The 16758-nt window shown below is 39.2% G+C and overlaps 1 protein-coding gene across 2 annotated transcripts in view; it reads right to left on the minus strand.

Moving 5' to 3' along the window:
* Positions 1–1086, minus strand: part of RH1 (RNA helicase 1) — a 112611-nt gene extending 111525 nt beyond the window's left edge. Inside the window, exon 1 of one of the 2 annotated variants that reach the window (XM_086487286.1) lies at positions 819–1084. In XM_086487286.1, coding sequence (XP_086343412.1) covers positions 819–997 — 179 coding nt within the window. In that variant the 5' untranslated portion in view covers positions 998–1084. Of the gene's footprint in view, positions 1–818 lie in introns of both variants that reach the window. The other variant, XM_086487287.1, reaches the window with a different exon arrangement.
* Between the last annotated feature and the right edge of the window lie 15672 nt (positions 1087–16758).

Here is a 16758-nt window from a genome sequence, read left to right on the forward strand (position 1 = left end):
GATTGTCAGTGTAGAGCCACAGCCTTAGATTAGACCACAATCTGCAAGTGTAAGCAAACACAATGCAAGTGCAAAGGGAGAAACTACCACTAAGATGAAAAGAGAGGCTGTCACCAAGCAATCATCCATGAGGTCTTCGCCGGATCAAGGTTGCATAGGTACATCCAAATTGTAGAGGTAGAAGGCACGAACCAAAGTAGAACAGGACAAAAGCTCCACCAGAGAGAGGCAAGGCTAGAAAGCCGCTAGGAAGCAATATGTAGAATAAAATTGAGCAGGCATCCACATGCCAAAGATTACTCACATCAAGAGGAACATGCCTAAAAGAAGTGTCTGACATGTCTCTTCTTCCTCGCTCATCGCCTTCTTATTCTCTCGTCTCTCTCTTTTTCTTTACCAGTTGATCGGGATTTCAGGGTTGCCTTCCTTCAGTCTCCATTGGAGATCATCGCTGCTCACATGCTCCCTTGCTGGCTGCCTACCACGAGTGTGTGTTTGCCTTGTGCATGTCTTCTAGCTGTTTCTTTTGATAGGGAGAGCACCTGTCTATTGATCTTCCGCTGCCACTTTGACAATAAATTAAGTCCATATGATAAGCAGCATGTGTGCCGTGGCATTGTGTGGCTTGGTTTATCCAACTGAATCATGTTTTCCGAGAAGCCCCCTAAAGGCAGATGAAGGTGTCCAAGGATGAGTTGACAACTCACCTCAATTTTATCATGCCGCATGTCTACTCTTACTTCTTTGGAGGCATATAGATTTCACCCACAACCACATAGACGCACGCACACACGAGCATATACAATGCATGGTCTTACCTGGCGTCCAAGCAAGCGACTTGGTGGAGGGGCAGTGTTGGGAAAGAATCGATATCTAGAGGTTTACGCATCCAAGGCAGCGCAGGTAAGGAGGTGCGAACAGCGGAGCTCTCCTCTTCTGGCTTCAGTGATGGCGGACGGTGCTGTTCCTCCGCTTCTTCTCGCGTCCTCTTCCCCATGCTCGTAGGAAGCTCGAGCTGCAACAAGTTGGCACGCACTTCCTTAGGCCTACTGATGTTTTAAAAAACAAGGCTCCAGCAAGACAAAAGAATGGGTCACAAGGTAACATAATGTATGTCTTGGAGTGATCACACCAATACATGAAGTTGGTTTTTCAATTCTTAGTTGAAGATCATAGAGTTATCCCAAGCATGGTCTAAAGAAGATCTATAAATAGTTGTAATATCTATTATTAATTGTATGATGTTATATTTGTTAACAAAGAGAAAGCTGGTTGTAGAAAATATTAGGAACTTTAATATCAATGTTGAAGTCACCCAAAATAATGATTGAAATTTTTAAAATGTGTTGTTTAAGCAATAATTCTAATATGTTTATTAAATTTGCTAGTCGTGTTGAAGACGAATTGTAAAGAGAAACTATTTTGATAATTTTGTTGTTTGTGAATTTTATGGTTGTATGCAATATCTCAATTCTTGGATGAGAGATATTTCCATGACAAAAGTGGATGAATGTTTTCTCGTGGAGAATGGAGACACCCACTTTTTCATTAAATTGGTGTTGTGCAAAGCCTGGTATTGCATGTGGTATTTTTTTTGTTAGTTTTGTCTCTCGCAAACAAAGTACATGTGATGTCATTAGCATGGAATTTGTTGTAATCTTTCTTATGTGTTTATTGAAAGACACAACGTGTAGAGATTAAATGATGACATGTGTGTTTGCGTAACCTTGTAATGGCTTATGGGTAGAGATCCATTTAGCTTTCCCTTTTAGGCAATGCAATCCTTCTAGTACAGTGTGATCAACTTTGATATGGGAAGGTTGTATTCTTTCGCGCAGGTATAGATTAGTTAGGTCTTGAATACACAATAATGTTGTGTATGTAAGACCATGTATTCTTATATGTTCATGATTGAAGGCCAATGTATGTAAGACCCTGGGAACGATGAATTGTTCGAGCACTAGCCGGTTGAAATGAGGACTGCGATCTCGAGATGACATTTAAGTAGTTTTTCTCAACTTGGAATTCATGAACGACACGTTCTATTGGAGTACATTCTTTGTTAATGGTTGGTGAATAATGTTTGATTTTCATAGGTTTTTTTCTTTGTGATGATAGGGTTAGAGAAATGAACCCAGATTATTGTTTTTTTCATTGTTTTTGTAAATTTTTTGTACTCCTCTTCTGCTCCATTAACCAATCCATCAAGAATATCCAAGTTTCATGCGCATAGATCGACAACAATGCCTATTTTTAGGCTTAGTGTGGAATGCAATCCTCCATTCAATTTGGGATCTGTGGGAATGTTAATTGTTTTGATGCATGAGTTATTTCTTTTATCAATAGAGATGAAAGTGTGGAGTGTTCCCTCCATTTGATCATAACCATTAAGATTATGAGTTTCTTTTTCTTTGTTGGAGAAAAATAGCTATTTGGAATAGGTCTATAGTAATTGTTGTTAAGGTATTCCAAATCCTCACAGCTATGTTGGGCAACTCGATGTCTATTAAGGATATCTATGAATGTTGGATCATTTTGTCGCATTGTTAGTGTAAGTTCGTAGCAGTGCGGATGAGTGTGCCAATATCAACAAAAAATTTCTTCTAAAAGTGTTTTTTTTTTTTGCGAAGATCCAGTTATCCTTAACAAGGCTTGCCCGACACAAATCACTACACAGAATGACATTCAATCCACCAAATGGTTTATCGTGGACGCGGTTGATAACATGCAAATGTGAGTCGGCCATGGAGAACATGCTTGAACCTATCAAAGACACCTCATCAAAAACTACGATTCTTGAGTCTTGGCATAGGAGAGAAAGTGCATCCAACTTTTCAGCATTCAAACTTGTTTTTGTAGAAGTAATTAGAGCTAACTGAAGTGCAGAGTGGATTGTAGTGCCACCAATACTAAAAGTTGTCTTTCGTGTGTATGCCATTAGCAATGTCGTTGGAGATTCTAGATTTGGTGGATTTTTATGGTTGTAGAATCTTTGCAATCCTTCTACTAACAATAGCAATGTAAATTTTTTTCTTGTTCATGCACCTCCTGTGAGGAAAAGGTGTATTTCTTTGTTGGGCTGAATTTGTTTTTTTGATATTATGTCATTAAATATGTGTCATTGTTGGTGATTTAATTTTTAAATGCCTGCATGGAAGTCGACATTTGCCATAGAAAGGTACTTGAAAGGTTGCAAGTGCAAAGGGTTTTTAGAGCACATATTAAATTGTAAGTCATTAAGAATATCTACATGATGTGAGCCATGTGATTTATTGTATGTTGTACTAGTTGTGCTTGAGGAAGGAATGTAGTGCTTTCCAATTTTTTCTATTGGGCATGGGTTTTTAGTGAACTTGATTTCAATTAATTTTATGACTTGTAGATATTGATCATATACATCCCTCCATGTAGAGGATTCTTTCAACTGTTGGTTCTCATTATTTATCCAAGGAGGTCTTCTGAATTACTAAGAATGTTATGTTTCACAAATCATATGATCTTAGCTTTACACAGTATTTTGTATGTTGTTCTCTTTTGCTTAATTGTTGATGCATATTTAGCCAAACATAAATGATGGAGACTTTGTGGTCTTTCACATCATATTTATCAATAATGTTTTGGAAGAATCTGTTTGTGTCGAATGAGTCTATTTTTTGCAGAGATGATTTTCTTTTGAGAACTAATGCATGTTGATGAGGAGGGTTAGTCATTATGTATACAAAGTTACGAGTTGCACTATGGAGTGGTAATGATAACGCTATGTAAAATGCTTGTTGTGCACTAATTTGTTGTGTGTTAAAAATAGCGTTGCCTATCTTGCGTAGTCGCTCAATTGTTGTTGCGCTATTGGCTACACAAATATCAAATCGAGATTTTATTGCGCCAATCAATGTGTTGTCCTTTTTTGTCATGTATGATGTGCAATAACTTGTTGTGCCATGTGCATTCAAGATGAACTGAATATCAGTGTTTGCATCCCATAGTGGTGCAATCGTGGGATTAAAATTGTTTGTATGAATGTCACTTATATTTCATTTCAAGAAGATTGTTGCAGTGGATAGTGAGTTTCTTATTGCCATAGTGTATTCTTCAAAAGTAGAATGCAAGCTTTGCAACCATTCCTCAAAGGAAATTGTAGTTTCAACGCCAATTGTATCAAGGTTGTTCTTAATGTATTTGAAATTTTTCTTGCTTCTCATTCGCTTTTGGTTGTCATTAGTAGTGGGCCTCAAAAATCAACAACATTTTCCTCTCTTGAGACAAGTTTTTTTACGGCGATATCTCTCTATTTTGCTAAGGTCTAATGGAAGCTTGGAGTTGTCTGTATTTATGTACTTCTCCACAAATGCAGTAATGGTGTCATATGTGTCATGATCAAAGAAAGGAGCTTGTCCAACCCATAAAAGACCATGATCATGTTGACTACCACGGCTTTGGAACTCTATCACGAAGAAATAGTCAAGAATTTTTTCACATATTGTGTTATTGTTAAGCAATATTCTTTTCATGGCTGTGAAGCGGTTAAGGTAGAAGCGAGTTGTTGTTATTGGATCTGCTTGTATCAAAACATTTATGGAAGGAAATATCACTTTCATTTCTATCGTGTTTAAGAGGGACTATTTGTTGCAATGCATCAACAAGATTTTTCCAACGTTTTTCAGCTTAAGAGAATGTCACAAAGAAAGTTGGTGGCCCTAGTTGTAGAATCATACCAAAAACTTCTAAGTTTTTCTTTCTTTATAATCAGGGGAGGTACGAAGCGCTTCAAAGTCTCTATAGCTTAGTCGTGATGAGACTACTTTTTCTATGTTTGTGCCTTGACAAACCTCTCCTAGACACAATGTTGCTCCCTCAAGTTTCGCTTTGCGAAGGCATATCCAAATGGAGGATAGTATTTTTTTGTGTCATGATTTTTAGTGACTTTAAAAATAATTTTCGATATCGAGAGAAAAACTTCTATCTTTGTGTATTAGCTCCCATTTTGGTATTGTTTGGTAATTTTTTGATACGTGCTGGTGGTATTTTCTAGGCTCTCCAAAGAAGATTGTAGAAAAATTGAGCTCCTCACAAAATTCATCAGCAAATAAACCAAGTGGAGTGTTCCAATTGACAACTTGCTCAGCTATAGTGATGCTGTGTAGCATAACATCAGTGTCAATACTTTCCTTATCCTCCATCTGATATGTGATTGTGTCTAGGGGAACTAATGAGCGTGAGATTGCTTGAAAGTGTGCAAGCCATTTATGATTTATGGTTATGTTTTTCTTTTTATATAGGGAGTTATTAAGAAGAGCATGTGTAGCTTTCAGTGTCAATAACGGTCTAACAAGCTCAGATAAGCAACAATGTGTGTACTCAAACTCGTGTTTAAGGCCTACCAAGACTGAAGCCTCATCCTAGATACATTGAGGAAGAACTTGTGGTGTTTTTTCAATGTTTGCAAGAACATTAACCACACTCCCTCACAAACCATACTTGCCGTCATAAGTTAGTTCTCAAATCTTTGCAAACGGTACGCGAATAGAGACCATGTGCGCTTCGATATTGTTTAGTTGCATGACTGGTATTAGAGGCTCGTTAAAGACTAATCTATGCAAGCTCTCAAACGGCACCTTGGATTTTTTTGTTTTGCACTTGCATGCACAAAAATAGAATAGAGAGCAACATCTTTTTCGCTTTCTACTTTCATTGTGTAAGCACATTGGAGGAACGAATTGTGTGACTTGCGAGCAAAAAAACAATCGGTCCCATTTTTCACATGGATATGTAGGTGTGTCATTCAACCTCTTGAATTATTTTTTTACAATTGTGGATCTCTAATGTGGTTAAATGAAAGGATGTTGCTTCAATGAGATGGTCTCTGTCAACTTTGTATGTCTTAGTCATTTTACTTTTGTTGTGATTGCAGAGTGTTTATGAACACAAAGTGGTTGCTTTTCAATAAATAGATCTGCGATTTGAGTAGCTGGTTTATTCATGTTTTCTCTCCACAAGGGGTTAATGCATCACACTCTTTGACTGTCCAATGGACATGCTTACGACGTGATTGTGAACTCGTTAATGCATGATATATTAAGCATGTAGTAGATGTATCTATAATTAGAAGTCATTTTTGAAATTGTTGAATGATTTTCCAACTACTCGTTCTTTGCTTTGTCCACTTGTAGCATTATGAAGGATCATGACAAGTGCTTTTTTAAATTTGTAATTAAAAATATTGACGACTTCCATTGTTACACTCATTGATGTTTTGCAAGTTTTGTATAAAGCATTCAATTGTGCCGCGCTTTTAGTTGATGAGTCCAATTGTGATCCAAAGAACAATGAAGCTAAAGATTGTGTAATAAAATTTATTAAATAGTTCTCAAACAGGCATTGTGACATGATAAGCTTAAATGATTCAAAACTTAAGTTTGTTTGCAATATGAGTGCTTGAAACAATTGTCGATTAAAAGGATGTGTTTGCATAATATCAGGTCAATGTCTATCTCTTTTGGAATACTCAAATTACCAAGATTCTCCATGGCTATGGAAAATTGTGTGTATATGTTTTGTTTCTATGTGTGTGTGTGTGTGTGTGTGTGTGTGTGTGTGTGTGAGAGAGAGAGAGAGAGAGAGAGAGAGAGAGAGAGAGAGAGAGAGAGAAACTAGTCAAATTCTTAATGCAAATATAGGTGACAATATTCAACAACCCAAATAAGGAATGGTATAGAGAGAGGAAGAGAGGGAGTGTCCGTTGTTATGCAAGTAAATAATAGACATAGAGAGGAATTGAGGAGAGAGAGAGAGAGAGAGAGAGAGAGAGAGAAGAGAAATAGAGATTCTTTTTTAATTCTCAATGCAGGTACAAAATGCACAATACTTAGAAGCACAACCAAAAGCGTGCAAAAGCACATTACAAAGAATTAGAGAGTGAAAGCGTGGTTTTCATCTGAGCTGCATCAGCTAATTAGAGCAGGGTTTCCGTCCACCTTTTTCCACTTTTTGAATCCGTTTTGCCCATGTGTGACTCAAAGTTGAGTAGTAGGGGTGGTGTTGGGTTTTGTTGACCTCGCAACAGGTCAAGATGCAGTGCAAAAAATAAAAATGAGAGATAGAAATCAAAGGGGCAATAGCCAGCAAGTGAAGCACATTTCTTGAAATAGCGGGTACATTGCAAGTCAGCTACTCATGGGTGACAACAGACTAGACAGACATCTTGGCGTTGATGAGACTCGACCAGCCTGAAGTGGCTGACTCTATGTGGCTTCCTCGAGACGTGTGGGCTACTGAAATTCTTCTTTCCTTGCTATGGCGATAAAACAACCAAGGCTTAGAAAGAGCTCGAGCAGCCTGTCACAATCTATATGTATTGCAAGAGTTTTACCACTCTTATTTCTATTTTCTCCACTTGGAGCGCTTCTCAACAAATTTCAGACACCGGGTTAATAATTGGAATTGGCACTTCAATCATTGTCAAAGTTGGGTATCAAAACAGACAACAACCACTCACCTCCTCACAACAAAATAACCCGAGACCATGCACGTGTGAACAACACGCCAACACGCCAACAACGCAGTGAACAAAAAAAACATTAGATTGCTAACACAATGATCAAAATAAGCATCATCCAACAATGATATTCAATGATTTTGGAATGAGTAGCACATTTGCAATACAGTTCAATAATAGATTTTGAGATACAGCTTCTTTAATAGTTCGGCCAAAACAAAATTGGAAACTACAATAGAACAAAAGCCTTCGATACATCTCACCCCCTTCAAAGTCCATGCTATCGACACCATCAAAATGTCCACTACTTATGTACCATTCTCACACTTCATTAGCAAAGGAACTTCCACTATGTTGTTTGGAAGCCATTGACAAGCAAGACTCAATCTCACTATCAAATATCCTCTCACACATTCAAATGGAGAGGCATAGGCAAATCCCTGCTCTTATACAATTTCATGAAACTCTGTGCACTGTGGCATTTAATAAATGATGAGCACGCCTAGCAAGTTGGTTGTCAGAAGCCCGAAATATGCCCATTTTTGCATTTGAGTGGCCTCCCATCACATATTCAATGTGCAGCAACCCGGATAAGACAAACGTTTTCGTCTCTAAGTACACTCCCATTAGGCATTGAATGCTTTGCAATTCAGAACATAGAGATACGCCATGTGAGAGAAAAACAAGCGATGTCCCCTTAGCATACGAGGCGCACAAAAACAAAGTAGCACAAGGAACAACACGTAGAAAAAATACATTGCGCCCTCCTTCACAAAGGTGCGTCTACCTTCAGTTGCAAAGGAGTCGTACTTGCACCTGCCTTTAGTTGCAAAGGAGCCATACTTGCACATGCCTTTAGCCACGTGTTGTAGAGCAGCCATACATGGGCTTGTGCCTTCATCCATACACTGGAACCTGCCTTCATCCACGCACTGCACCAACCTCCCCCAAAAAGGATGTGCAAACACAAAAACCCTAAGCTTTAAGCCTCTACATCCACGTGGCACTCATCTTAGCCGCCCCAAATCAACAGCTGCAAAAATGCACACTTTCTCCACCAGCCCCCTAAGGCCTCTGTAGGCCAATAAGAAAACAAGAGAGCCTTCTTGTATGACTTCTGCATAAGTCAATTTCCAAGCCCGATTTGGGCGTTGCCTCACCTTACACAGTGCCATCTAAAGGTCACGCCATATCCTACTTGGAAGACAACACACACCCAAAGCTGCAAGGGTTTTGGACGACACCTCTAGGTTGTCCAAGAATGGAAGAATCTCTAGCAACCAATCAGCTCTTGTGGCACTAGTGCGCTACACTCAAATTTGAGCTTCAATTTCTAGCAATGCAAAGCACACTCTAGGAAGTGTGTAACTATGCACATTGAAATGCATGCTTGCCATCACCAAGTCCATGCCAAGGCTTGGACAAGCATTCTTTGTGATTAGGTTGTGTGTAAACAGTCTAACTCTACTCATTGATATGGGGGTGAAATGCACGCCCCAAGCAAATGCCCATGGTTGTAGAAACTATGTGGCACGCATCCATTTGGTAAAAAAGAAGAAAGAGTTTTTAGAACCCACCGTCAACACAAGAGCCCTCACAACCATAAGAGGAAGAGCTAAAGTCGCTTTTCAATGTCAATAGCAGAGATGGGCTTGATCTCTTAACCGCACCTAGAAGAGTCAGCCACGTAAACCAACCATCCATTTGATGTTCAATGCGAAATTTAGTTTTGGGTTCATAATTTTCACAATGGTGTTCAATAGCTTATGGCCAATAAGCTCATTTTTTTACGTGGCAACCATAACTCGGGTGACCTTCCCCCTTGGAAATGGGGTATTCAACCCACTAGCATGAATCATGGCCTCAAGAGTAGTGCTCACAATCCTATGTATGAAAACATAGCCAAGCACTCAACCCCCACAGTTGGTGAAAACTTCATTGTTTGGATGGAAATAATTGCAAGAGATATGTTTGTGTATGCATTTGGGAACCCAACTAACACAAAGAGCTCTTAGGGGAGACCGTGTCAGTGGGAAGGGGTCGAAGGCTTGAATCTTGGCAATCTAGCCATCCACATTTTCATTTATGTCCAAGTTTAGAGCACTTCTAGATGGGTACACCAAACATGCATTATTGATCTTCTCATTACCTACTGAGGCGGTCCGGGGAGGGCAACAAGAGAGGCGACCTCTAAACACCTCTCAAGGCTCCCGTGCTGCTCAATTGAGGTTGGGGCAACCACAAGCAAGAAACAACAACAACAAACCCACATCCAAACAAATTAAGGGGCACCACCTAGTTATGGTATGTGAACTAGGACGCAAGAGAGATTTTGGCACAACCAAGAGGATGCGCCACAAAACACACACAAGCAACCTCACACCAAGACTCACATAAAATGGGCCAGAGAGAGCTAGAGCAAAGGGAAGAGAGAGAGGAATGGATCTTGCGTAATACCTTATTTGTGACTTGCAAATGGAGATGGTTCGTTATGTTGCTATAGTAGAGCTTGTACAAAACTCACTCAATGCTTAGTAAATGCTAAACATTGCCAACACACACACACTGTCTTAGGGTGTGGGAGACATCTCACCAAAATACCCTCTTACAATGGACACAAAATTGGCAATGAAACCACACTAAAACACTTTCTAAAACAAGATTAACGATAAAACTCAAAGTACACAAGTCACCTTGAATTCACTAAACCGTATCGCACAAGTGGAAGGACGAAGATTTGAACGTCGAATCACGCCTTTGATGCACCAAACCTCATTTGATTGATGATGGAGGAACATATACAATAGTGGTTTTGAGATTTTGAACTCACGCTCTCTCACTTGCAATGTGTAGCTTGAAAGCTTCTCTCACACCAAGAGTGAAGCTCACAAAGTGGTTGCTACACCTGAGTCTCTCCTCACGCATAGAGTGTTGGGGTGCTATGTGAGATATTGGAGGTTGTTTTACAAGAAGGAGAGGGGCCTATTTATAGGTTGGAGACCCCTCATTAATATTATTGGAAATCCTAATTTACAAGCTAACAAATCAAGATTATGATTTTTATTTAACATCAAAACATTGCGGGCCTTCTTTGTCTGCTTAAGTCATGAATGTGGGCTCAAAAGAGAGCATTATTGATGGTAGATAAGGTGAAAGTAGAGTTTTAAGAAAGAAGAGAGAGAGAGAGAGAGAGAGAGAGAGAGAGAGAGAGAGATAGAGAGAGAGAGAGTTACTATGTACGTGTCTTGAGGTGAGGTGTCTTTTATGGTTAGGTCAATGGCTATTTTGTGTTAGTATGTTAGTGGTTAGTGTTAGTAATCACTAGAAAGTTAATGATATATTTACAATGGGTAGAATGGGGTGGATGGTTGAATGAAGTGAGAAAATCCTTGTGATGGTGAAGTTTGAAGAAGTTTTTGACTTACTTGTGTAGATTCTCAAAATGACTATCAATCTTCTTCTTTGTCTTCTCTTCTTTACGCCACCGCCACCAAGGTTGATTATCGCAATGAAAATGGTAATTTGGTTGATGAGATCTCTTGATTTGCAGAGGTAAAACATGGTTTACATGCTGAATTTTATATAGAGAAGGGGTAAGATGGAATTGTACTTTGGAAGTAATAGAGAGAGGCATAGAGATGGTGTATGTACATGGAGAGCTCATATGAGAACTATGGGAGTAAGAGGGGAGGTTAATGGTAAAGAAGGTGAGAGAAACCATTGAAGGTGCAGGTTTGAGTGAAGGATTAAGAGGAATGAGTGTGTGTGTGTGTGTGTGTAGATGTGTGGAAAGAGGTGAGAGAAGACTAAGGGCTACTTGTGAGAAAAGTGGGCAGGCTGCGGTCCACTCAAAAAATCCTAGCTCACCGATGGTTGCTCAAAAAATCACCAAAGTTTTTGAGGTGATTATTCAGCTCTTGTTCCACATTTTCTCTTTTGACCAGCACTCCAAATTTGGAGTGGAGATGGTTGCCAAAAATCTCACCAAAAAGCCTGTTTTTATGCCTGCAAAAGTCTTTTAGTGGCCCCCTCCTTGTTGAATTTGTACAATGCATCCAAGAGTGAGCCCCTCCTTTGTCATATCATAATACAAAGCATCCAAGTTGACCTTTACACATGCATGGAGGAGGATTATTGGTGAATAAAGCAATATATACATGGTGGGACTAGTGTATGGACTATTCATGGATTTTAGCTCAATGAGCACATGGTGTTAGAATAATGAGTAAAAATAATAAAAAAATATGGAGGAATTATGGATATGGAAAGATATTTGAATCATATGATATGGTCCTTCTTTGTATTATCTTGGGTGAAAGAGGAAAAGGTATGCAAGTAAATAATATAATAAACGTGACTAAGAGAGTAGAAATCAATTTTTGTTTTCATGAGGGTGAGGGTGAAAATGTGGGGGTGATTTGTATAAAAGAAACATATGAGGTTAGAGTATGTACACATTGGCAAAATACTTATGGTGTAAGAGAATGAAAGAAGGCATACACGGGTTTAATAAAACACACACCTAAGTATAAATATTTAAATAAAATACCAGAATAATTATAAAAATCCCTATATTTAGGCCATCTATACAATGCAATATTTACACACAAATGGGCTATAATATATTTTATTTTTTTAGCTCAACTAGCCCAATGACTAGCTAATTGAGGGTTTTTAAGAAAATATGGAGAAAGTCCCCTAACTCACACACGCCTATGTACAGTGAAATGGTAGGGATAGCCATAGTGTTTGGGTGATTTTGGTAGGGTGAGGTAGCTCACTATGACAATTATGGAAGGCCGAAAAACGGCTATCACTACCACCATCAATTTAGAATCGAATTTTGCATTGGAAAACGATGTGAAAATTACTAATGGGCATTGTTATGCTGAGCCCATAGATATGGACAATTGTAACATGTATGCTTAGGAGAAGTGTTTAAACCCAAGCGCTTACTAATTTTGTCTTTGGTCTATTTCTCTCTCTCTCTCTCTCTCTCTCTCTCTCTCTAGCATTTAGTGCCAAGGTAAGCCATTACTTTTGCAAACATTCTTTTGTCTACTAACCCAAAAGGCCTTGGATAGTTAAGTGTCGGGTTCCATGCATTTTTTGTAAAGTAAAATGTTAGCATGGCATTGAGCTTTCATAGATTAGAAAGAACTATCTTTGTTAGCGGGAGCTAACACTTACACCAAGCATGCACCAAGCAAAGGATGTGCCACAATATTTTTCGTGTATATTGTATGGTTTTAGGCTCATTTGAAGTTCCCATTTGTATAAGACTATGGACAATGGACTTAATTTAAATGTAATGTAAAGAGGGTTGAAGTCCACGCCTATAAAAAAGTGCTTAATCTAAGAGAGAAGCATTCTTGTGCGAGCAAAGCTCTTGTAGATATGGTGGTCATGGATTTTCTAGGGCTTTCAATGCCTTTGTAACTTTTGCTTTTGCTAATAAACTTTCATGTCTTTTTATTAGTTTACTCTACCTTGATTGCGTGCATTTTGAAGTGGATTACATTCTAAATCTTCTAATCAATCTTTGATTGATTTTCCTTCCATCCATATTACTTGGTTACAATCAAAGAAATCCATTTGGATGTGTGGTGCATTTGAGTGTGAAGACCGACAAAATTTCCATGGAAGACCTCGTTAGGACTTTTTGTTTGAGGATATGACCTAGTTCCCTATTTTATGGTGAGAGCTTTAAAAGAAACTAATGATTTTTAAGTTTGGAAGCAAAGAAATTGGGACAAACAACTATGTCATGGATCATGCTGCCAAAGAACAAACCATGGGAGCATAGCAATCTAAGTCAACTTTTTATAAGTTTCCAATGTTTTTAAATGTACAATTATTTTTTCCTTGGGCCAATGACAAGCTTTTGAATCATACCTCGTACCAATGGCTAGCGTTGGACAAGTTCACATAAATTTTGAGGTTTTCTTGATTGATAACTATGTTGCACCACTAATTAGTCCACATCCTTCGAGCAAAAGTTGTCATTTTCTTAGAAATGTGCTAGCTTGGAGATCCCTTTTCTATTAACCTTTTTGACAACTTCCCTCCAAAAGGAATTCAAGGAACCCTCGTAGCTTGAAGATTGAAGTGAACTAGTGTAGGATGGAGCGTTTCCCCCCCATTCCAGTGATGAGGCCACGTTGACGTACTTTCTTATAGTTTCTCTCGTGCAACCTCCAAGTTGCAAACAAGTCCAACTCGGAGCAATCATTTTGTCATGCACTTTAGCATCCTTACAAAATAATCATTGCTTCATCCATCATATCCCAAGCCATGACCACCCAATCCAACCTTTGATTTGTTAAGGATCCTACAAGCTTTGCACACATGACTTTTGAGTAAAGTGTTGGGTTTAGGATCTTGATTCCACCTTAGTCTTTGGGTCTTGCCACCCATTACCACTCTCCCCACTACCATACAATTGTGTCTTTTTTATTATTTTTCCATGGCAACCATTTGATGGGTTCTAAAAATTCTTTTAATTGCCTTTGGCCATTTTCAAGATTGAAGGACTTAATCACCGACACTTTGCTGTGAAAGGTGGAGGAGTGTGTACTCCCACCTTTTCATCTTATTGGTAACATTTTTCAGGACCCAATCAAATCTTTGCTTGTTTGAGATGTCCACCCCTTATAGAGTATCAAGGTGTGGGGGAAAAAAGTCCCCTAGGTGGGATGGTCTATCAATAAAATGTTTCAAAGAGTTTTGGTAAGATCTTAAAATCTTGATAGCTCACATGGTGAACAAGGCTTTGCTAGAAGAACGATTGGATGCCACCGTGAAAAAGCGTTAATCAAGCCCATCCCCAAACTAGTTTGTTGCTCTCTCTTAAGTCATTGGTGACCTATCTCGATTATGAAAATTTCTTACAAGACTATAGCTAAGGTTATATCACTAAAGCTTCTTCCAATCCTAGACAGAGTAAACACCCCCCATCATCGTGGCTTCATCAATGGAGATCAATTTATGACAACATTTTGGCAACCATGATAAGCATTGAGTATGTAAACTTCACCAAGCAAGAATGCATCCTTCTTCAAATTAACTTAGACAAGGCGCGTGATAGAATTTTGTGGCCGTACATTGAAGGTGTCATGAAGGCCTTGGGCTTTAGACATAGAATGTTCAAGATAGCACCCTAGGGGTGGCTAGCTACTTTGAGCTCCTCTACAACAAAAGGGTGGTAGGAATGTTTGAAGTGAAGAGAAAAATCAAATGAGGATTCCCACTTTCCCACTCCCGTTTGCAATCGGCTCACATGCACTAAAATCTTCTCTCAAGGAAATGCTACAAAAGTGGAAATTCAAGGACTCTCATTTTCAAGGGGCAAACGATTGCTAGCAAATATTTTGTAGACGATACTCTACTCTTCATAAAAGAATAATCCCAAATTCTATGAAGAACACTCAAGATCATCCAAATGTTTGCAATTGCATCCATATCTAAGTGCAACATTGGAAAATCAAGATTGATATATCTCACTAATAATGACTTCTTTGATGAAAATGATGGTCAAGGGAGATCATTTCAAAAGGCATAGTGTATCCAAGATCATCAAGCTATCCTCCTAAAACCAATCGCTTAGTTAGCTTTGGCACATATCTAACATCCCGTAGCATAAACACGATACCATTGCTCATACACAACTTCACATCTCCAACGCCACATATCTAAAGCTGATGAGAATCATCGAGCTTAATTGAACCATGTGTGGAAGCATAACTAGAGAACCACTCCTTGTGAGGAGTAACGTGAAAACTGGTACCTAAGTAAATAATCCGATTTTGTGCATAGCATTCATCAAGAGCCAATAACACCTTTGGACTCAAATAAAAAATGAAGACTAGTACATCTGATGGTTGCGGCACGTCAAAAACAACATCTACATGTGGAGACTCAATTACATTGAGCTTCTGTATCTTCACACTAATTTTAGGAGGTGCAAGACTTACAAAAATGGCTTTACTCTTCTCTTTTTGAAACAAACGACAATCTTTCTTCATATGTCCTTTCTTGTGACAATGGTAGCATTAAATGTTCCTCATGTCACATCCACAACTCTTGCTATGTGTATTCTTGTCATCCTGAGAATGACCACAACTGTCCTGAACTATGGATTCACTTGCTCATTTACACTTTCTATTTCCTTCAATGTCTCAACATTTTTCTGCTCAAACTCCTTCTACTCGTGATTTTTTGTGTTTTGAATTTTTGACTTTTCCATAACTTCCGTCTGCTTAAACGTGTTTTTGTTGGAATTAGGGTTGTAGAGAAACGCGCACAGATTGGAGAAGATGAAGGAAGCTCAAGGCACACAATAGAGAGTGTGTTACTTAGTATGCAATGGAAAGATAGATAGCCCTAGAGTGATGGGCGTATATACAATGCTCGGGGGAAAAAACCTCTTAAAGAGGGAAAAAATGCCCCGGCGGTCCTAGTGTGTTCACACACATTGCTACCACATCGAAAGATAGATAGCCCTAGAGTGATGGGCGTATATACAATGCTCGAGGGAAAAAACCTCTTAAAGAGGGAAAAAATGCCCCGGCGGTCCTAATGTGTTCACACACATTGCTACCACATGTATATGATAACAAATTCCCCCTGGAGTGATGCGGTGAACGAGAGCTGGCACATGAGTAAAGGGAAGTGCCATGCCCTGAGGACATGATCAGTCCACAAAGGGGAGTAAGCCCAAAGCTTTGCGGAAAGCTTCAAGATTCTCACGAGACAATGCCTTTGTGAAAAGATTTGCAAGGTTGTCCTGTGTTGGCACATAAGCCAAGTTGATCTCTCCTACTGAGAGTCTCTCCCTGACATAGTGGTAATGCACCTCAATGTGCTTTGTGTGAGCATGAAAAACTGGGTTCCTCGCAACTGCCAATGCGCTCTGACTGTCAGTGTAGATAGTGTTGGCAGTGTCCTGTCCAACACCCAAGTCAGCCATAAGGCGCCTGAGCCATACACACTCAACCGTAGCTGTGAAGACTGCCCTGTACTCAGCCTCACAACTCGAAGTGGCCACAGTAGGTTGCTTCTTGCTCAACCATGATATACATGAACTGCCAAGCATGAAACAAAAATCACTTGTGGACACTCACGTGTCAAAACAACCAACCCAATCTGAGTCCGAAAAAGCATGTAAGTCTGGCGGCAATGATCCCCCCTTGGGATAAAACAAGCCAAGATGTAAAGTGCCACTAAGGTAGCAGAATATCCTCTTGTTACCCTGCCAATGCTTAGAC

Source organism: Adiantum capillus-veneris, chromosome 17 (assembly GCF_014529385.1).
Source record: "Adiantum capillus-veneris isolate H3 chromosome 17, ASM1452938v2, whole genome shotgun sequence".
In the NCBI taxonomy this organism is placed as follows: domain Eukaryota; kingdom Viridiplantae; phylum Streptophyta; class Polypodiopsida; order Polypodiales; family Pteridaceae; genus Adiantum; species Adiantum capillus-veneris.